Below are 21828 nucleotides of genomic sequence, written 5' to 3'. Positions count from 1 at the left end.
GGGACTTAAGCAAATATCCTATGAAGAGAGGCTGAGGGAGCTCGGGCTGTTCAGCCTGGAAAAGAGGAGGCTCAGGGGAGACCTCATCACTCTCTCCAACTCCCTGAAAGGAGGCTGGAGCCAGGAGGGGGTTGGGCTCTTTTCCCAGGCAACTCTCAGCAAGACAAGAGGGCAGGGTCTCAAGTTGTGCCAGGGGAGGTTTAGGTTGGAGATGAGAAAGAATTTCTTTCTGGAGAGGGTGATCAGGCATTGGAATGGGCTGCCCAGGGAAGTAGTGGATTCTCCGTCCCTGGAGATACTTAAAAAGAGACTGGATGTGGCACTGAGTGCCATGGGCTGGGAACTGCAGAGGCAGTGGATCAAGGGCTGGACTTGATGATCTCCGAGGTCCCTTCCAACCCAGTCGATTCTATGATTCTGTGATTCAACAGTCACATTCATTTAGGAGCAAGCATCTGAAATGACTGAGGTGACTGGAGTGGTGAAGTAGTGGGAGCCTGGAGAGGAAAGATGGGAGATGCTGCCTGCATCCAGCCCGGCAGGAGGGCAGCCGGGGAAGCTGCAAGGGTGTGAGTACACACTCATGTGTGCAGGGAGCAGCAGAGAAAACCCCTGCGATTTTCAAACCCAGGCTCCCTTAGCAGGGTGTGCTGACTCCTCCCTGAACAACAGAAGGTTCTGGCTCTCGCCAGCCCCACCTCCTGCAATTAACCACTTCCAAGGGCTGTCCCCCCCAGCCAGCCTGGCAGTGGGAATGATAAAGCGCTGTTCCCAGCAGTCTCGTTGCGTTCCTCATCCAATCTGCATACAAATATCCTCTGGGCATCCAGCTGACTTCCTAAAACACTGTAATCGTATTCTCAGTTTGCCTCTTAATAAGAATCTCATAAGATTATTTTAAACAAGTATTTACTGCTTAAACAAACGTGCATCTAAGGCATCTTCTTTTTAATGCCTTTTTTCAGCTGTTTTTTCTTCTCTCCAGCTGGTACCACTTTTCAGTTCTCTGCCTAGCATTGGGGAGCCAGTTAGCATCTGCTTTTGCAAAGAATTCCATTATCTGCCTTCATTACCAGCTACTTTACACAAGGCAATTGTAATTCTGGTGTTGCTGCATTACACATGGGACACGGCAGCGGTTCCTGCTTTGGCACTCCATGGACTTGTTTCCACATTGAGGGACAATATGCCTGTCCCAACTCCTGCAAATGCATCTCACCAATGATATTTACCTAGCTGTGGTTGTGCCCAGTGTCTTTTTTTAAAAACACTATAGAAACATAGCATGAACTAAACACTCAAGGATGTGCTCTGGTGATCACTCCTGTGATAATATTTCCCGGTTATATTAGCAGACAATTACACTGCAAAGAGAAACCCTGGAAATGGAAGACAACTGCTTTCAAACAATATACTGTTATGCTGCTGCATATGTTTCCCTGCTTCAGCCACTATTCCCATTATATTAAACAAGAGAGATAAAAGAAATAAATGGGGACAATATGGTATTGGAGTATATTGGAGTTTGCGTGCTCTAGTACTGCAACAAATACACAATTTATCTGCAAGGAAAAAGCCAGACACTGCTTTTCAGGAAGGCAAAAAGGCTCTTTAAATTACCAAGATCTATAAAGCACTTGCAAAGGGCTGAAGAGCTTGTTTCCCAAACCTGCTGAAATCTCTGGTTAAATGAGCTGAAAGGTAAGAAGGGTTTCTTTTGAAAATGGTGTCTCTGCGTGATGCAAATTAAAGGCCATCCAGAAAGGTAAAAAGAAGAAAGAAAAAGCTCTGGATGACTCAGCTAGGTGATTGGGTTTAGTACCAAATGCTCAATATTAAAACTGTCAAGGTAAAATACGGAGGAATGAAAGGGGGGGAAAAACATCACAAAGAGATGACAAATGGTATTTGTATCTAGAAGGTGATACTGAGGATTTTACATCCCTCTTGTGTTACCTCAGATAACTATTAGTAACATATGCTGGCTTTTGGAGACTGTATAATGGTCTCATTTATCAGCCTGTGTTCATTTTAATGGCTTTAGCTACCATTTTTTATCACATAGCACATAACATGGTAACAGTCTTAGCCCTTCCTGAGATTACTCTGCTCAGACAGCAGTGCTGCAGCATCACAACCAGCTTTTCATTTAGTAATGATAGATATCAGGATGCAGCCAGCATCCACTAGGCAGAGCCAACCTTGCATATCAAACAACTAATTCCCTTCTTGATTTCACTATAAACATTAAAAAAAAAAGAAAAAAGTAGGAAGTCCCTTGAAAGCTAACCCTAGAGCTGTGAGGGCAGCACGTCTAATTTACTGATTACAATTTACAAGAACCTAAATAAGCATATTGAAGGGACCATAATTGAACAAATGGGGTTTAGAATTCTCCCACTACTAATAATATAATAAGCTTATTGTTTTAATCTTCCCACTAGCCCTCTTATTCAGCTCCAAGGAGGCAGACAGTTCTTCAAACCTTATCTCTAAAGCGATGCACTCGTCTGCTTTCAGAAGCTTCAAACTGGAAAAATAAAGAGAATTTCTGGAGTGCTTTCTAAAATTCCATTCTATTTCTTCTTCCAGTGATAACCATGCACGAGAAAAATAGGGCAGATGCATTCAAAAGTAGCAAATGGAGATGGAAGCCAGAGGTCTGACCCCTCCAATGGGTGGTGAGAGGCAAGGACAGAGCTGGGGCTCACACCTTTGTGAACACTCTTACCTCCAACCCTGTGGGCTGGGAGCATCCGTGGGGTTCCCCACTTGATCCCAAAATTCATCATTCCCTACAATCTCCCTTTGACAGCCACACCACCCCTTTGGCTATGCTTCATTTCATGTCCACCATTTGGAAGTCATTTACCAGAAGTGAAGCAATGACTTTCAGAGAAAAATAAACCCCAGCATTTCTCTTATTCTTTGGCACACTTTAATGCTCCCACTCCAAGCCCAATTATGTGGCACAGAAAGAAGAAAAAATTAAAAAGAAGGAAAAAGGAAAAAACCTCCATGGCTGTACCTCTCCCCTTCCTTCCCAAAACACAGTGAGCCAAAACTATATTACAACATTATTTTTAAGTGCAGATGGAGAAGGCATGAAGGTGCCATGCAGACAAAGCCTTCTCTAGCTGAACAGCTGAAATGTGTCCTTTCACAAATACAACTCACCCAAGCTCAAGTGAAAAACAAGTGTGTGTTAAACTCTGCTGAGACAATATTCTTACCCTAACTTGAAGGCTGTCTCTTTTCTTCTTTTTTTTTGTGTATTCAGGATATTATTTGGGAACTCTGAGTTTCTTCTCTTCTAACTGCTCCCTTTGGCTCAGATCCCCAGTTGTTTTTGATTCTCTCATGCCATGCAAACACTTGCAGTAGCTTCTCAGCTCACACAAGAAAACTTCCCTTCTCATCAAATGTTTTTCTTGAATCCCACCTGTCCCTCACATTACACTTTCTACAGTAGAAGGTAAAAATTTCTGCTCATGATTTTTAACTAATCTAGGAAGAAGAGTATAATGAAAGTCTCCACAATCCACTTCAAGCACCATTTCATTTTGTTCCAGTGAGCAAGTGACATTTAGAAACAGTTATTAATTTCTTTTTCTCCTACAATCAGGGAAGGCAACAGCAGAGAGAAAAGTGGCATTTAGCCCCTGCTGCAAACCAGGGTAACTGCAGCCTCTAACATCAGGGAGCATCTGCAATGCTTGCACCATCTCACCTCAACACTTGGAACAACCAAAGCTGTTGCCAAGGATTTTTTTTCCTTATTCCAGGCCCAAAGCTTCATTCTGAAGCTGGAGTTTCATTACCCAACATTTTAGTTATCTGAGGAAAGGATATATTGAGTGTTTTTCTTTTTTAATTAGATGGCAAGGACATGATGAGTGTATTCATACTGATGTTTATCTGAGATCTTTAACACTTTTAAGAGGAGATTTAGTTGCAGGTGTGGCAAGCAGAGCACCCTGATGCTAATAATTGCTGATTATAAGGGAACCTGCCCTCCCCTGCACACAACATTCCCACTCATTTGCCTTTCAAATGATGCATTAACCCTCATCCAAGCACTTGGGTTTCCTCAGGAGTGACCTCCTCTGGGTGCTGTGATCTTGCAATCAGTCACTTCACACACTGGGGCACTGGTGTCTTCACACCAGCTCACAATCCTGACATCTCTCAGGCTCTGGAGGGAAGGACTGGCAAAAGCTGCCCCTGTGTCTCTTGCCTGCTGCCCCAGGATGGATAAACTGCTTGTTTCTTCTAGATGGGAGACACACCAAGGGGTGAGCTGCTGCAGCATCACACTGCCACCAATGGATTAAACAGAAATAGCAACAAAGACATACTACTTTTGATAAAACCCTCTATGAGGATACAAATAGCTACATGCAAAAATATATCACACCCTGACTGATGTTTGGGCCCACAAAGGGCCCAACTGATGGCATTTTATCCATTTACTTTAAAATGTGGAGTAGACTCAGAAGTCAGTTGTTCTAGATCCCATTTTTAAGCTGTTGAAAGGGTACCTGAGAAAAATCCCATTTAAAAAATGCTTACTGTATAATATTGCAGGATATTGTATTGTACCATGCAAGTTTAAATCATCTAGGGCCAAAATACTGCCATCCTCAGAGCTTGGTAGTGATGGCACCAAGCAGCCTGCAGATAAGGCTCAGTTATCAGAGCCACCAGAGGCTCATGCATCTTCCAAGAGGAACACAGTCTTGCTCCTGATCTGCAGAGCTTTGTCTGACAGCACTCCAGGAGGTTATCGTATGTTAACAGGGTAAGAATCTCCAAAATACTGATTTCCATCTGCAAAGTCCCAAGGAAATTTGAAATAGCTCTAAAACACTGAATCTTCTGAAAGCCCTTGGGGTCCAGGTGCCAATCAGGTGTCAGTGATCTGTGCACAGAGGTTCCCCAATGCTGTGACATATGATGATGTTTGAACAACTCATTTTATAATTTAGGTTTGGAAAAAAAAACAGATCTCCCAGTATGAATAAAATGCCTTTTCTAAGCCCTTCTTACTGGTAGGAGCTGGTTTTCTGGTTTGTCTCCTCTGCTAGGATCCAATCCCTACATTTTTATTTGAAAGCTGCTTGTTCATTTGAGAGAAGAGCAAGTGTGTCTCAGCTCAAAGAATATTGGGGAACTCTAATCCACTGCTCTTCTGCTTGGTCTCAACACGACCAAATGAATTTTGTGAACATTTGAATTCTTCCTCCCTTGACAGTATTAAGGTGTTAACCTGATCTGACAATGTTTCATCTTTAAATAATGATGTTCCCACCAAGTGGCTGGCACAGTCATTATCTTGGAAGCTTTCTGCACTGAGTCTCGTTAGTGAGAGTGGCACCAGGCTGTTGTCAAAAATGGAAAGTTTGTTACTTAACAAAGGCTTTTATGGGTCCCAGCACCAACTTTCCTGGTGACAACTGATTGTGAAAGGCAGCTCAGAGGACACCTCTCAGAAGCCAAGGTGATGGGACACTTGTAACACAGTGCTTCCTTCTTAATTCAAGAACCTGTTAGGAGAGTCTGAATCTCCTCCATCTAGAGAAGAACAGGAGGAGAAAATGGGGAGACTTTTGGAGTAAAGACCCAAAATTCACAATACATCTGTTTAAATGCTTAAAATTTATCTCATATTTGAGATACTGTGACTAATATTACTTCTGTACTGTATCTTTTCCCTAGCAATATGTAACTGTTTATATTTGGACAGAACTTTGAAAGCAATCAAAATATAAGCAACAGTTTTGTAATGAAAATACTGCATACAAACACGCCAATTGTGATTAACAGAAGAAAAATGTTTCCATTGCAATGTTTTCATTTCAACCTGGAATATGAAAACAAAAGCATTGTTATTCTCACAGCAGATAATGGAGGTTCCAAGGTGATCAAAAACATTTGTAAATGCTCTAATTTCCACCTTGTCAAAGATTTCCTTTTGTCTGTCTTTGGGCCTTCAGGAACACCTGGCTAACAATAAACACTGTGCAGTGACCTCAGAGGAGGTGCTGCCATCACACCATGGCCACAAACACTTCCATAATTTTCCAAATGACAGCTCTCAGCTTCACACTCCTAGTTTTTTATCCACGGACCAGAAAAGAAAAATATCCTTTTTCAGCTCCTAATAAGTTGTTTGAGTTTGATAAGCTATTTTCATTCCCACTGAATTAGTTGAATAAACTGTAGAGAGAATAGGTCTTTGTTTCAGGCAGCTAAATAAAAAGCCAAAAGCTGCCTTTTTACTGCAGTCAGCTCTGGGTCCAGATTTCTCTCAATTCTCTGGGTGCACACATACTTTTCCTGTATAGCTTTTTCACTTAAATGATGCCAATAGGTTAGAGTATGCTCACATCTTTATGTATATTGCCATTTAAAACGTACAGTGCTTGTTAAAAGCAGAAAATGTTTGATTTAAATTAAGTGCAAATCCAATTTAAATTAAAAAGCAGCTTAATATGAGAAGATGCATATCCTGCTTTTGGAGGACATGGGGTGACAGAGTATACTCTACTTATAGAACAGACCTGACCAGCCCCACAACACTGTTCAGTATTTTTTAACTCCTTTTAGGTAGGTACACACAACCAGTATTGTGCTAGCTTCATACCTGGTCAGTCTTTCATCAAACTGATTACAGCTCCTCAGACACTTAGAAATTTATCTGAATACTTTTTAGGATCCTCCGTGTTTTTCCACAGGAAAAACCACCAGAGATTCCTCATTAATGTGGGGCAGTTTTCTGCTGAGTGAGTTGAACAGGCTGAAGAAGGGAAGAGCACCAAGTACCATAAACAACTGGGGAAGGTGGGAGAAGGAACAAGCAGACAGCATTCTCCCTCTTGGCTTGCAGACAGATGGTCTCATATTATGGAGCTTCAGCCTGATAAACAGCAAAATATTAGAGGAGGATGACAAAGTAAACACTTCTCATATAGTTGAACAACTGAAATGCAGACTTCCAGGCTGAAAATGTACTGTTTGATTCATGCTGCTATTCCAGGAGAAAAAGGCACCAACCAACTAAAGAATTGACTCAAATGTCTCTTCTTAAAATGAGAAAGCAAGTGCTTATTACTTGGAATAATTTTAAATTATCCTACAAGACATAAACTGAAAACAAGTATGTACAACAAGCTGAGCTAATAAGAATGCAGATTTTTGTACCACTGCAAGGATCAGTCAGACAGCATCACTTCATTTACAAAGCCAACTACCACCTTCCTTTTCCTTCAGGTGTGGGAATCTGGACAGAGGTATGGTTAATGATTCTTCCCCACACAAAAATCCCTGTTTAATATCACTGTGAAATCATAAACCAGTTGTATACTTCCCCTGAATAAGCCATACAGCTTATTTAATCAGCTGTCTTGAGAGTCCATTCAAGTGGTTTATGCTGCACTTATGACATCATAAAACCTGAGACATTTGATTAAAAAAGACAGTATTTTGTACCAGAAATTTTAGTCTGATTGTTTTTAATCTCTCCAAAGGACAGAGTCTGGCAGACCTGCTTTCTCTTCTTCAATGAGTAAAATAAAAGGATTAGGGTCAGACACCTTTTCACCACATTTCAAATAGGAGGTGATAAGCAAGGCATTCATTTCTCTGCAGGAAAAAAAAATGATCACAAACAAATGAAGAGAGTACTTTAATAGATATTTTTAGAATAAAAATATGTTATTAGGTAACAAATAGCTTCTCTTTAATGTATGTAATGAAATAAAGATATTAATGCATTAAGCTTTGGGCATTTTCAAAATAGGAACATAATTATAATCAGGAAATTGATGATGTATGTTATCAGAGACTTGCAGTATGCCAAGCGTGCTTGCTTTTCCTCTGGCAAAAGAAATCCATCTCCAAGGATTTATCCGAGAGGAAGAGCTAAATGGATAAACTTCACTATATTAAACAGACTTACTTCTCCCCACTCTGACTGGAGGGGGAAATCAACCAAGAGAATGTTAAAAAACAAATGCTTGAGGGGAAAATAAGATTGAAGTATGGTAGCTTACACTTTTAATTCTTTTGGGTTAATATTCAACTGCCTTTTTTTTTCTCTTACAGAATTTAGCCTTCAAAAGGTACCATTCAGACCCATCTATGACTTTGTCCTAAGGACCAAACACTGTCTTGTGGGCAAGCTGGAACTCCATGGATCCAGCTTCTTATTTTTGTTTTATTTTAAAATTTCAATGGCCATCTAACCCCTAGAAACCATGACATGGTGCACCAGAAGGCTCAAGATGCTTTGTGTATCTTACAACAGATGGCTAACCAAGACATCCAACATACGGTAACCAAGGCAGAGGAGATGCCAGGTCTTCCAAACTGCAGTCTGGGGGTTATGCTCTAGTGTTTATTAATTATATTTTAATCTCTTAATATAAATTAAGCTTAATTTTAATACAGTAAATCATTTTATTTTGTTTTCCTGTAGGAATAAAGCTTATGCAATCATATCCTCTGCAATCCAAGCTCCTGCTCCAAACCCTTTGAACCTGATGGCCAATTTGAAGCAAATCTGCTGGTGGACTAGGAGTCTCAAAGGTCCTATAAAAGGGCCATGAAAATAGGCAGTCGTGCAGAGGAGAGAAACGTGATAAATACCCTGACTGGGGGAAAGGCTTTGGAGCAAGATCACACTTTATTAAAGCGTCAAAGAATTCACATGAGAGAAAGCCCTTAGAAATGCTCCAGCCACAGGAAATGCTTAAATCGGAGCTCACACCTTCCTCAACACCCAAAGTCAGTCGAAGGGGAGACACAAATCTGTAGGAATCCAAGTTCATTAGCTGCAGTACTCACAGAAGCCCTCGTTAAACTCCTCACAACGCTGCACTCAAGCCCTGGCTGGAGGCAGTGCAGAGAGCACCCAACCAGTACCCCTCGTCCTCCCCCCTCCCAGCATCTCATCTCTTCTGTGTCCCTCCAAGCACAGAAATCAGCCGAAAAGGAAAAGGGAAGGTCTGCCAACACACAGCTATCAAGGGACGGGGAGGACAGGCCAGAGCAGATGTACCAACTGGCTGCTGTACAGACCCATCCAGGGACAGGGGAAGGGTTGGCCCCTTGGTTTGCTCGGGTGCCAGGAGCCATCCGCTCGCACTGCCAGCAGCTGCCGCCGCTCCTGCTCACGCTGCCCTTCCGAGCCGGCGCTCACCCCGACGCGTGTCACCATGCAAGTCCTACTCATTTACCATGCCACAATATGCCTCCTGCACACACAAAAGGATGACCACATCACTCTGCCCCTGAAAGGCTTCACTGAACTCCCCATTTCTCACAAAACCCCGTTTAACCTCTTCCTTGGCCCTCGCTCATCAGCTGCCAGTGCTCATCCTTGCATACAGCTCTACTTAAGCCCTCGTCCATCACATCCCAGTCTCATTTAATTTCTTCCTCTTTCATTCTTCTCCCAGTGATACCTCACTACATACCAAGCTGCCAGGCTGTTCATTTAATGGCTTTCTTCCCTTGAAAAACAGTATTTCAAAATATCACAGCTTCTGTACGTTTAACAGCTCAATCCTGAAACGAGCTGCTGCTGTAAAATTACTGCATTGTCTCTCTGAATAGATTATTGATATATAACAAAATGGTACTGTGCTAATCCTCAAACAACCTGTCATATCCCACAGAGTATAACAGGTCAGAAAATGGAGGGCAGTGCAGCCAAGCCTTCCGGGGTTTAAACCTGAGTTTTTTGCCAAACACTTGGAAGAAATGTAGTTTCTAGTCCAGACCACACTTTCCATTAAGGTTTACAATTCAGAGCAGAAAAATGTCCAGATCTGAAGGTCTGAGTCACAGATGAGCATGGCATAGGGAGCTGGAGGGTCCAGCACCAAAGGAATCTTGTCCCTCCTCCTTCCCTGGGCACCATCTCATCTGCTGCACGGGGCAGCCCTGATGCTTGTGTTACAGAACAGTCACAGCTCTACCAGCCCAGACACTCCCAGGACCATTTCAGACTGTAGTAGTGCAGGATACACTTTGTTGCAGTTTTAAGGTAGAGCAATCATTGCTGCTTGCTGTTTACTCCCAGAGGACCTGCAGGGATGGAGCCTCAGTAGCATAATAACTTTGAGAAGCATTTGGATGGTGTAATCCCTCTTTGCTTTTAGAAGCAGAGCATAAAGAGCCATAATCTATCTCCATGTGTATGTGCCCACTCAAAAGAATGCCTTGTGCCTTCATGCTTCCTGGCATTGCCACCCAAATGCCTTCCAGTTTAAGTATGTGGTTCAACTCTAAGTAACAGAACATTGGAAGTATGGGAATTTATGTCCAAGATCTCATAATATTCCCAGGACCATCTCACCATGGAAATGATGACTTCTCACATCATTTTATAGAGGACCTGGTTCAGTGCACTACAGAAGTTTAACATGAAAAATGTTAAACAAAAATGCCACTTAAAGTAAAAAGTGCTGTATAAGCATAGTTCTGAAATCACAAATCAAATATGTAAGTGCTTATAAATATGTGATAGCCAATGCACTTGGTTTTCAAATAAGGGGAACAGAAAACTTCTGAAATTATCAGGTGTTTTTTTTTAATCCCAATACAACTGCTAAAAGCATTTTGTGTCTACCAAACAATCACAAAATGATATGAAGTCCTGGCTTACTCCTCATTGCTTTAGACAGAGTATGTGATTCACCTGTAGCTCTGTCCCCTGGCAGCAGGACACTCATCACCTGAACAGGAATTCCCAGATTTAGCTTGCTCAGTTATGTAGTTGGGATGGTGGTGGTGGCTCCTGGCTCTGTGCTGGCCCGACTGCACAAAGACAAGCAGAAGAGTAGGGTCCTCCTCCATCCTTAAACCTTGTCATTTCCCCAGACCAAAGACCCCAACCTGTCCCCTTACATGTCTTATTCTCCTGCTACACATTCTAACTCACACCCATGCTCCACTCTGCTCCCCCTTCTCCCTCACCTTCTCGAAACAACCTCAGAATATGCCAAGACCAACTCTGCTCCTGGGTCTGGAATTACAGCTGTGGATCCTGACAGAGCCTGGTTCCAGCAGCAGCAGATTCCCTGGTGGGCAGAGCAAGGAGGGGGGTGGGAGGACCCAGCACCACCATGCTCAGGGTCCTCAGCTTTGCAGGACTGTGCTCCTCAGACCTCTACTCCACCTCTGCCCAGCACATGTGCACTTTTTACAATTTGTTGTTTCCTTGATGACCCCCAAAAGCTCAGTGCTTTAACATCTTCTCTAATAACTTTTTTGGGAAGCAGAGACAGGAAAGCACAAGCACTGATGAAGCAAACGGCCATGGCCATCATCACACTAATAATAAAAAGCTCATTATTTCTTCTGGGAGAGGAGAAAGGACTATCTGTCTCTTAGCCAGCTGCCACATCATCTCTTCTACATTTCAATATGGCAAAAGGATTTTGAATTTGCTGATAAAACAGAGATGTTAATCTGATGCAGACAGCAGTGTTTTAAACACATACACACACATGTATATTCATGCAGATGTGCGTATAGATCTCCTTCCTATGGTCATTAACTTGAAAGCAATTTTTGATACACATGTGGTCACTACTAGGCATAAAGCAAATTTTTCCTAGTCTGTGACAGAGCTTTAGAGTTAGCATACCTACAGATAAATATTCTGGATTGCCCTTTAAATGCCATCTATCCTGACAAAGAGCAATTACATAGCTGCTCAAAGCAGCAGGTAAATTGATGACTAGCCCCTAAGCCACTACACTGAATAAAGGAGAATCAAGTCTTAAGATTGAAGAGCAAAAGATAGCTTCAACTTTCTCAAACAGCTAAAGAAGTTATTCTGGACAGCTGTCTCCATGAGTGTAACACCGTGGAAAACTAGGTAACATCTGTAAAGAATAAAATTGCTCTCATTTAACATTTTTACTTGCCCTTCTGTTAGAGGCTTACTTCCACTACGTATTTAGAGAAGCTACTGTTTAAACAAAGCAGACCATTTTGGAACAGAGCTATTATGCAAATAGGCTACTCTGTATTCTAACTAAAAGCAATGCTGTGCTGGTCTGGACAAGACATGATGCACAGCAGAGTTTCTTTTTAATTGTTGGGGTGGTTTTTTTTTGATGTGCAGTGGAGTGACATTAATTATGATGTAATGAAGAAAGGTATCCTGAGATGTTGAAGATTATAATCACATAACCACCTTTTATGGGCTAGTGTTTGCCTTTCATTTATTTATCTAAATATTTACATTAAACATTGAGATCCTTTTTAGATATTTTTAGGTGCAAGTCATTGCAGTGATATTAAGTAGTCTTCAATGACAGCAAAGAAAGATCTACCTGCACTATCCTCTTAGCAAGTTTGGGCAGTGATACCTCTGTATGCAGATTTCTACCACAGACATTATCTTCTATCTCTAAGTTATATGAAATTACTTATCTGTAACACCTGAGTAAGATCAAAGATCCCAAACAACATCAGCCACCTGCACCATGCCTTAGACAATGTAACAACCTTAAAACATCATACCAGTATATTTCATACCTAGCATTTTAATTCTATTCTCTGGATACCTGGCTTGTGTTGGAAGAAAAGATCATACCTAAGAACAAATGCAATTTAAGGCAATATTTAAAAAGTAGATTATCCTTCATTGCAAATAGCTCATTTGTTTACTATCACATTGCTTTATTCTTGTTTTGCCTCCTTATACCATGAAAATGCTGAATATTCAATTTAGATTCCCCAGCAGCTTTTTATTTTAGTCTAAAAACATTTACCTAACACATTCTTAACAAGCAAAGTGAAGAAAATTCAGCCATCTGTCTCTACATTACAATAACAGTTATGGAGGAGTAGATTATTCTATACAACAAGAAATTTAATGCTAGGAATTTTTATCCTTCCAGCACTGCATGTTCATGTCAGTTTTGTACACAGGACTGCTGAACACCAATGTACACAGAAACAACGATTTATAAGCCAGCACAGGACAAAATATTTTAAAGGTATTAAATGCATTCAATATTCCAGTCATGCTATATGTCCATGCTTCAAACTGAGAAAAAAAACCTCCATGATCTGTGCTCTTATTTTCCTATCTCCAGTACTTCACTAGTATGAAATTATGATTAAAAATACATCAAATCACTTGCCGGAAACAAACACAATACAGAGAGAGATCCAAATCCTTACCTGGGAAACCCCCTTGTACCATTGCTGTACCAGCATGTACTTCAAGATATCTGCATTCCTGACAAACATTCAATGCTGTAAGCAGCTCAAATCCTCATCATACACAGACTCAGAGCTTGTCTTTCTTCTGACGACCTTGGGCCTATTTTTCTGAGATTTTTTCTCTCCTTAAGGGCAAACAGTCTGCCTGTTTCTATTACGAGATGCCATCAATTATATTAATTTCAAGCTACCCACGAGCTAAGAGTTACATCTGCCAGCAGATGAACGCTGCCTATGGAAGTATGCAGGGAGCAGCAGATCCCTGGTTTCCCACATCTGACCCACGGATGCTCCACGGCTGCGGTTCGTGCTCTGCCTTACCCTGCTGGCATCCGACTGACATATCTATCCCCCACCACCACTCACCTCACACGTTTGTTTAGATCCCTGGTAGCTGCAGGTACCCTCGTGCTTAATGACCTGCTGCATGGCAAAGGAGCAGTTAATGGATGGCATTTATCTGAGCAGCCTTTTCCTGCGAGCCACAGGGGTTAAAAATTAATTCCTCTCCTGATATGGCTTCATTAAATATGTTCTGTTCCAACGCTGCAAAAAAACAACCTTGCAGTTTCCCAGCACTGAGATGTGTTCGTAGCGTTTGGTTATGGTTTGGGATTTTCTTTTTACTGTCAGAAAACAAACCCAATCTGTCATTATAAACATAAGAAAGACTCAAACTTCAGCGTAACTTGCATTTTACTGCAACTCTGAAGGAGCAGTGTTAGTTTTACTGCAATGAGGGCTGAACAGCAGCAGTGAAGAGATGCAAAATCCCTCATTCAGCAATTAAAAAAAAGCAAAGATAAAAATCTCTCCCTGCATTTATAAATATACTTAGTCATTTTGGGAAGTCCTTGCTAATTCTTTCCAAATGCTGCATTTAAAACAACTCAAAATACTCAGTTATTTTGTTAATACCATTGATTTGTTCATTTTTAAGGTTCATTGTCCTTTCTTTAGAATATGTATCACAGCACACACAAAGCCATCTGTTCAGTGCATTATGTACAAGCACACAGTAAGAAAACACAAGTCCCAGCTGTAATTTTGCTATTAATTCATCAAAAAAATCAAATTTCCTTTTGCAGTACTTCAACACAAGATGAGAACTGTGTGTGTTGAGTCACAAATACAGTAAAAAAAGCAAGCCCAGCTCAGTAACAAAACCCAACCAAAACCACAACCTCAAACTACAACAACACCAGCAGCATAATCTGTCCTCATGTGGCACAACAGCTTGTGAGTCTGCCCAGCATGTCCAGCCCTTCTGGATCCCATATTAGGGCTGGTTACAAAACTTACATTTTTTAGCTAATTTTGGGTCAGAACAAGAATGGGAAAAGAAGATTAGCAATACAGAGTCATATTAAACAGATTAACACCAGGCTAAAAAATGAAAGTCACTGCTCTGTTCATCTAATCCTGGCTCTTCTGGAAATCCACCATGCTAAATAGACTTTTTACTATATTTAAGGAAATTAATTATTGCAATTTCTAGGTTTTCAATAATGTATTTTCATAAAGCTTGAAGTATTTTTTCCAAGCTAACATCTAACTCTTGGAACATCATCTCTATTTGCTGTTGATTGCAGTGACATCTATTGGAGAGGCAGTGTTTGGCTGCACAAGCTGCCTCACCTGTAGATCACTGGGTTTGGGTGTCCCTCTCTCTCTCAAAAAAAAATTAGAATAAAATTAAAAATTACTTTTCCTTTGTTTTCACACAGCTTTGCACAAGACAGAGCCTGAAGAATTATATTGTTTTATCAGTGGGTTTGGTTTTATTTAGTCCTTGTTAACAATCCTGGCATTTCTCTGAAGTGCCAATGAGTGTTTCCCATCTTCCCCCAGAGCAGCACATGGATGTTTCCTGAGGTCCTACCTTATGCTTAACTATACCTTTCACAAAATCTCCACTGAACTCTATTCCTTCATCTTCTGTTTTCAAAGCCACCACCCCTCAGGGATATCACTGACACTAAGGGAGCTGCTAAGAGCCTTGGGTGTGATGAGGACATTCTGCCCTCATGCCCAAGTGCTTCCTAACTCCAACCCAACCCTACCCAGACAAGAGGCGGTGAGGCCCTGTCTGAACCAACCAAGTCAAAACTCTAGGGAAGGTTTAAAATCTCTTGCTTTGGGTGAGAAAGCACCATTCCTAGCAAAATCATTTTAGGAAGACAAATCATTAGGCTTTCTTACAGCTTCCTTGATTACTACATTATCTAGAAACAAAATAAAAGGAAGGGATATTATTATCCCTTTATTAGATAAAGTTAAACATCCTTGCAGACAGGAAGTCTGAGCACAGCAGTGTCTAGTCCATTATCTTAAGCACCTTTCACTGTTTTTTTATTATTGTCTATTTTTATTATTTTCAACTTCTTTGAAACCAACCAGATCAATCTCCATCAACTAAGCAGACAACAGATTTTACTAAAAAAAAAAAAATAACACAAATTGATACTAAGGATTCCAAGTTCTTTCAACAGTTGTCTTTTCATTTTTCTTATAATGTTTTTTTTTAAGGCCTTTCCTATCTAACCCAGGATTGCTTCAACACCATCATAAGTCTATCTAAATTGTATGGTTATGAATACCCCAAGGAAAACCTTACCAAACATTCCATTACAAACTGCTCTGCCCATCCATTTCCTCTGCTGCTTTTTACTACTAACCCTTCATTATAGCAATAAGCCTCAACAGGGTGCACATTAGCCTATTAGCAGATCCTTAGTGCACACCTACAGCCATCCACCACTAAAGGAAAACACACCAATGCCTATTGATGCAGTCTGTAGCACAGCTGCTTGAAGTACAAATAGCTCCTTTGTATGCTCTCCCCTCCCTTTACTTGTTTTGATTTAAAAAAAAAAAAAAAAAAATTCACATTCAAAACCTGGTGTTTTCAAGGTTTGAGAAGCCTAAAAAAACCTGGTCATGGAGAGCAAGCTCCTCTAAAAAAACCTCTGCTATGGAGGAAGCATTTCCAGCATGAAGAGGAAAAACTCTTAACTCATGTTTGCAATACTTCTGGGTCTGGAAGATGCTACAAGTTCGAAAAGCTATGTTAAAGCATAAACTGAAAGGCTTAAAACAGCCAAGTCAAAGCAAAGAGTAAACAAAACCCACATTACACTGGGTTTGGAGCTGAATAGTGCTACAGATTTGACAGTCTCACTAAAAGAAGAATAAACCAAGAGGAAATACAAGTGTCAACTGGCCCTCAAAGTCTTGCAAAAAACTAAGAACTCAGTATTGGAAATAATGGTGGTTCAAATGAAACTTAAATATAAAGGAGCAGCAGGTCTGAAACTAAGGGTCCTGGGTGCAAGGATACATATTAAAAAAATCCAAACAAAACAAAGAAACACCTGGAACTGCTTTCAGTTTCCTAAAGAACTGAAACCAAGAGGATATCTGGAGTTTCCGTAATCCAAGAGCTACTTAGTAGTTCTATCCCCAACAAGGTAGGATTTCCTCTATTTGGATTAAAATCAACCTTTGCAAAGAAAAGGCAGAACAAGGAACACCTTCCACCTAAAGAAGTCAGCAATGGAAGTTACAGTTTCAGTGTTGGAAAAGCAGAAACAAAAGGGAGCACTGCCAAAAGGCAAGTTGATTTAGATCCCACAGAGGAAATTAAAATCAGTAACAAAAGGTAGTTTGGGCACTTTGAGGGGAAAGCAGACAAAACATGGAGACTGTGATACAGTGTGGACTGGACAGAAAAGAAAGAAAAGTTCTGAAAATGGGAGGGAGAGTAACAATGCTTTGCTTTCATTTTCAGTATGGGGAATGCTGAAGGATATGAAGACAAAAGATGAAAGCATGGGTTGAAAGGAGTGACAAGCAGAGGAAAAATGTCGAGTGGAGCAAGTTAAGTATTTCTGGAATATGAAGGAAATTGAAGAGCAGCTTCATGACACTGCAGTTGTATTAATAAAAATGCTAAGAACCTGAAATAAAATCCATCAGGAGCACAACCAGATAACAGATTCACACCTCAAAATGCCCACCAAGGCCTAATGGCATAGACTGACAACTACAGAGAGTAAGTTAAAGGAGAGAAATGCACCAGAGCCACATCACTTCTTCCTTTCAAGATAAAGCTGATCCTCTAAATAAGGAGGACACTAGGTGTAGCTCACCTGTTCAGTGAACTTCAGAAAAGTTGTTTACAAAACCAGCAGAATGAGGAGGATAAATGGGTAAGGAATAGGTCAGGGTGCAAATGCAGATCAACAGTACTGGCCTGGACTGAGATTTCTGGGAAAGGTGCTCAAGAATCAGGACAGAAGTTATGGCCAAGTAGTTCATAAAAACAAAATTGTGCTGGAATTTACAGAGAAAACTTCGTTTTTCAAGTGATTACAGAAGAGAGACTCTGTAAAAGCCCATTTCCCAGCTGCCAAGATGCTTAATATCATTAAGTACGGTCAGATCACTTCTAACATGCTTTTTACTTCAAGGGTTAAGGTACAAATTTAGTTTAAGCTTCCTTAGCTAGTTTTTTTATTAGTATTATTTTAAAGAAACAATAAGGTGGGGAAGAATAAAATGGAAAATGCTAATCTTTTCTGCATTTTAATTTCTCAAGATTCATGGCAAAGATGGCTATTGCAAAACATTCAACCATAAAAAGGGTAGAGAGAAGGAGATTCATCTGAAAAGCTCTGTTTGCTGCTGCCAGATCTGGTAGGATTGATGAATTTAATATCTGAAGTAGCTTTACCTTTTCAGCTATTCAACTCAGCTGGCAATATCATTAGAGACAGCAGAACAGCTAAAAAAATGATCAAGCCCATCAATATGAGATTATTTCAGTTCAAAATATTAACTGAGATCTATCTAGCTCTTGGATTGAGGCATCTCCTAATAAGATACCTCAGGTGTTGGGCTACTTATTAGATATATCCTTTAACTGGGAATTATAACTTCAATAACAAGCTGAAATCAGGTTGCTACACTTGGAGGTTTACAGAGTTGGTTTGGAAACTCTCAGTATATTCAATCCAACATCCACGGAGTCTGCAGTCAAATGGTTCTCCTGCTTACCACTCCCACAGAAACACTGAAAAGCCTTCTTGAGGTGATTGTGTGTTATATTCCAAAGAGATGAGATGAAAAACTCAGTAAGGGGGAGTTCTGGAAAAACCTCAGTTGGTTCAAGAACTCACAGCTTTCCCATGAAGCAACAGAGGCAGAGCTGAACACCCTGCTTCTGTGGCCCCATTACTGTTTCCATGAGAACAACCTTCCCAAATCCTTCTCATCTCCACCAAAGCAGCCATTTAAGTGACAAACCAACTAAACTCATTAATTATCTTGGCTTCAATGGCACACCATTGCCAAGGAAATCAGCAAGAGCAGCTGGAAGAGCTTTCCCACCAGCGGGCCCCAAATTAGGAGCTCCCACTCTGAATGGGAGCCATGGTTGCTTCAAGGTCAAAAGCTACAAAGGCATCTCTCTGCTTTGGCTTACCCCTAACTAGTGCAAACAAAAACCACTCCAAGACAAAAGATGATGAGAAAAATCACTGTAGCCAAAGAAATCACATCAAGCTCCAAAAAAAAGCCCACATGTATGCTGATTTGATTCAAGAGAGTATAAAGATAAAAAAATAAAAATAAGGTAACTTAATTTTGGCAAATAATTTCGCCTGTAGATAGCTATGGATAACAGTATCTCATTTATCCAAAGTTGTAATTAGTAAAGCTGTATGCTGGAACCTAAGTCACACTGCCAGAAGCTCTCAAATTGCACTGTATCCTACTCTTTAGACCTCTGCTCTTCCACAGAATGCATTAAATTCATTGCAAAACCCAGAACTGGACAACTGCAGAACCTCACAGAAAAGGTCTTACTGAAAAAGGTTCCTTTTTTTTAACCCCTTTTTAAAGGGGATCTTTTTTTGGTAACATAGTGAAACAATAAATCAGCAGATTTTTCATTTTAAAGGGAAATATTTTGCTTGCCTAACATTGTCAGAAATCAACTGCAGGCTTTTCTGGACAAGGACTGTGCACCAGTGGTTCTCAGCCTATGCCTGCCCACTCCAACTGCAACAACAACAGTCCAGCACAGCATCTGTGCTTCACTGCTGACATCACTGCCAAAACAAGTCCCCTAGACATTGCTTAGACATTTTTAGACTGAAAATAAACAGAGCCCTTCCTACATCTCCCCAGAAAAGCTGAGCCACAGGAGCCTGGCTGTGAACAGAAGACCAGGTTGCACATCAGCAGCCCTTGTAAGAGCAAGGTTGAGGATCAGATGCTATTGTGGCACTGAGCAGTGCTTCCCATAACACAAGCAACACACAGAAGATATGTTTGATACAGATCTGATTGTGTTCCAAAAAATTAATCTGACCTAATGACTGCAGCACTACTCACCCTCTGTGCAAGTGTCCTCATCCTCCTCTTCATCCACGTTTGCTTCCTCTGCATGCAGTCTCTCAAGAGCTCTATAAGGTGGTGGCAATTTCATTGGAGGTGGAGCCCCATATTTTCTCTAAGATTAAAAAACAAGTAGTTACATGTTTTGTAACCTCCACACATGAGAAAAAAATCCTACACTGTATACTATATCCAAACTGCATTGTGTGAGTACACACACAGCACTTTATGGCAGTGCTAAATTCTGCAGTGCAGGCTTGTTTATGCAAGAAAACAGAAGTGATACTGAACATCAAAAAAAGAAAATACAACGTGCATGCACATTCACTTGTTGACAAAGTGCTTGCGTATCATAAAAAGTGTGAACATTAATCAAGGGTTAAAAATAAACATTAATTATACCTCATTTCTCATTAAAGACTCAACAACAAAATTGTCTGGTACTAAATACAAGTCACTTTGAAATCGAAAAGAACCTCCCCATCTTCTCAGTGCATCTAGGAATATTTAAAGGTAACAGTTCATTTAGATATCAGCATAAATTTTAAAAAGAGATTTTCAATTACAACTTACAATAAAATTCTATTACCTCACATAAATAGAGGCAGCTCCTGTAATGATGCATGTAGCGGCGCATAAAGGATAGGATCTGAATTTAATGAAAACAGGAGCTGGTTGGTCTGAGCAGCTGGCTTTATAGCTCCAAGTAACTGGATCGTGCCTTACTTTGTTACATGATTTCACCAAATTACATTCAACTGTATCCCATGCAACTCCACTACTAATAACAGGATGCACTTTAGAAAGGGAACACTGAGTACAAGAAGCCATTAGAGCAACCAGAATGCCAGTAATTAATTGCTTCTAGAGCTGGGAAATACAACTCAACACCCAAACAGCAAACTGGGAACAAAAAACAGCAAACTGGAAAACAAACTTTCACTGTGAAAGTATGGATTTATACACAATGAAGCTCAAGATTTTAGAACTAGCAAACTGCAAGGCATGTTATGCAGAGTATTTTGTGAGGGACAATATAGATCATCCCATCCATTTTAAAAAACATGACAAGAAAGTCTGCATTGAAGACAGCATAACAATACTAAATTAATTCAATCCAATAGCAGCAAGAGTATATACTAAGAGCACTTGGAAGCAGGACAGCAGTTTCCCCACAGTATACAATTCACTAAATATGCTCCTTGATGCCAAGATGGGTAGAGCTGTGCAAAACCCAGAAGATCCAGGAAGCATAACAGGACTCATGCCCCACCTTACTGAGCCCGTAGAGATGGAAAAGCCCCACTTTCAGCTGCCTATGACAGATCAGCAGTATCACTACAATTTAGCAATAACTCAAGTCTAAACGTTGACCCTTTGGCTTTTGAAGACCCTAAACATCTGTTAGAGAGTTAGAGAGTCTGTGTGAAATTACAGGAGACACTGAAGATCATCCAGCAGTTTGTGATGGCCCAGAAGGACAAGCTTCTCTCCTGTGCTAAACTTAGCCCCTTACTCCATGTTTTATACTAAAACAGCTCTTCCCAGCACAGAGGCAAAAGCACAGATTACACAGCCAACCAGCAAAATAAAGTTAGTATCTGGCTTGTCCACAAGGAGCAAAATTGTTTTAAGTGTTTCAGATAAATCACTTCAAGGGATAATTTTTAAACAAACAGATCAATGGAGGGAAACAAACAGCAACTAATCAGAGAACACCTTCAGTACTGAAAAGACAATTCATCACACAGGAGCAGGCAGATTTTCCAGCTGGATGTGGCTCCTTTTAAAGCAAACTTTTTTGTGACACTTTGAAGACTGAACTAGAAATATCATTGATTCCCCATAGGGATACAGCCTGGTAATCCACTAACAGTAACCCTTTCCAACTCAGAGATGCCCCTACTGTAGCACAGTATGACTGCTTTGTGAAGCCACGTTCAAAGCTAAAAGGGAGCTACATATTTATGCAGCAAAGCTCCTCTATATTCCTCCCACCAGTTTACAGCACCAGTAGATAAAAAAGGCTTGAAAAGGATCAGGCTCCCTCTTTAACCTCCAAAAACTACACAACACAAGAGACTGGAGTCCTAGAGATTAAAGGCAGCACACTGCAAGAGGATGAGTGCTTTTGAGATTAGAAATAAAGATAACAAAACCAAGAAAAGGGGATTGTAA

The 21828-nt window shown here is 40.6% G+C and overlaps 1 protein-coding gene across 16 annotated transcripts in view; it reads right to left on the bottom strand.

Moving 5' to 3' along the window:
• PATJ (PATJ crumbs cell polarity complex component) overlaps nt 1–21828 on the bottom strand; it is a 147002-nt gene that overhangs the window by 61593 nt on the left and 63581 nt on the right. For 14 of the 16 annotated variants that reach the window (XM_030455275.1, XM_030455278.1, XM_030455279.1 and 11 more), the window contains exons 27-28: nt 20240–20299; nt 19648–19765 (exon numbers count right to left, since the gene is read on the bottom strand). In XM_030455275.1, coding sequence (XP_030311135.1) covers nt 19648–19765; nt 20240–20299 — 178 coding nt within the window. The remainder of the gene's footprint in view (nt 1–19647; nt 19766–20239; nt 20300–21828) is intronic. The other 2 variants (XM_030455283.1, XM_030455287.1) reach the window with 1 other exon arrangement.

This window comes from Calypte anna, chromosome 8 (genome assembly GCF_003957555.1).
Source record: "Calypte anna isolate BGI_N300 chromosome 8, bCalAnn1_v1.p, whole genome shotgun sequence".
NCBI classification, from domain to species: domain Eukaryota; kingdom Metazoa; phylum Chordata; class Aves; order Apodiformes; family Trochilidae; genus Calypte; species Calypte anna.
This window is presented reverse-complemented; position numbering and strand designations above follow the sequence as displayed.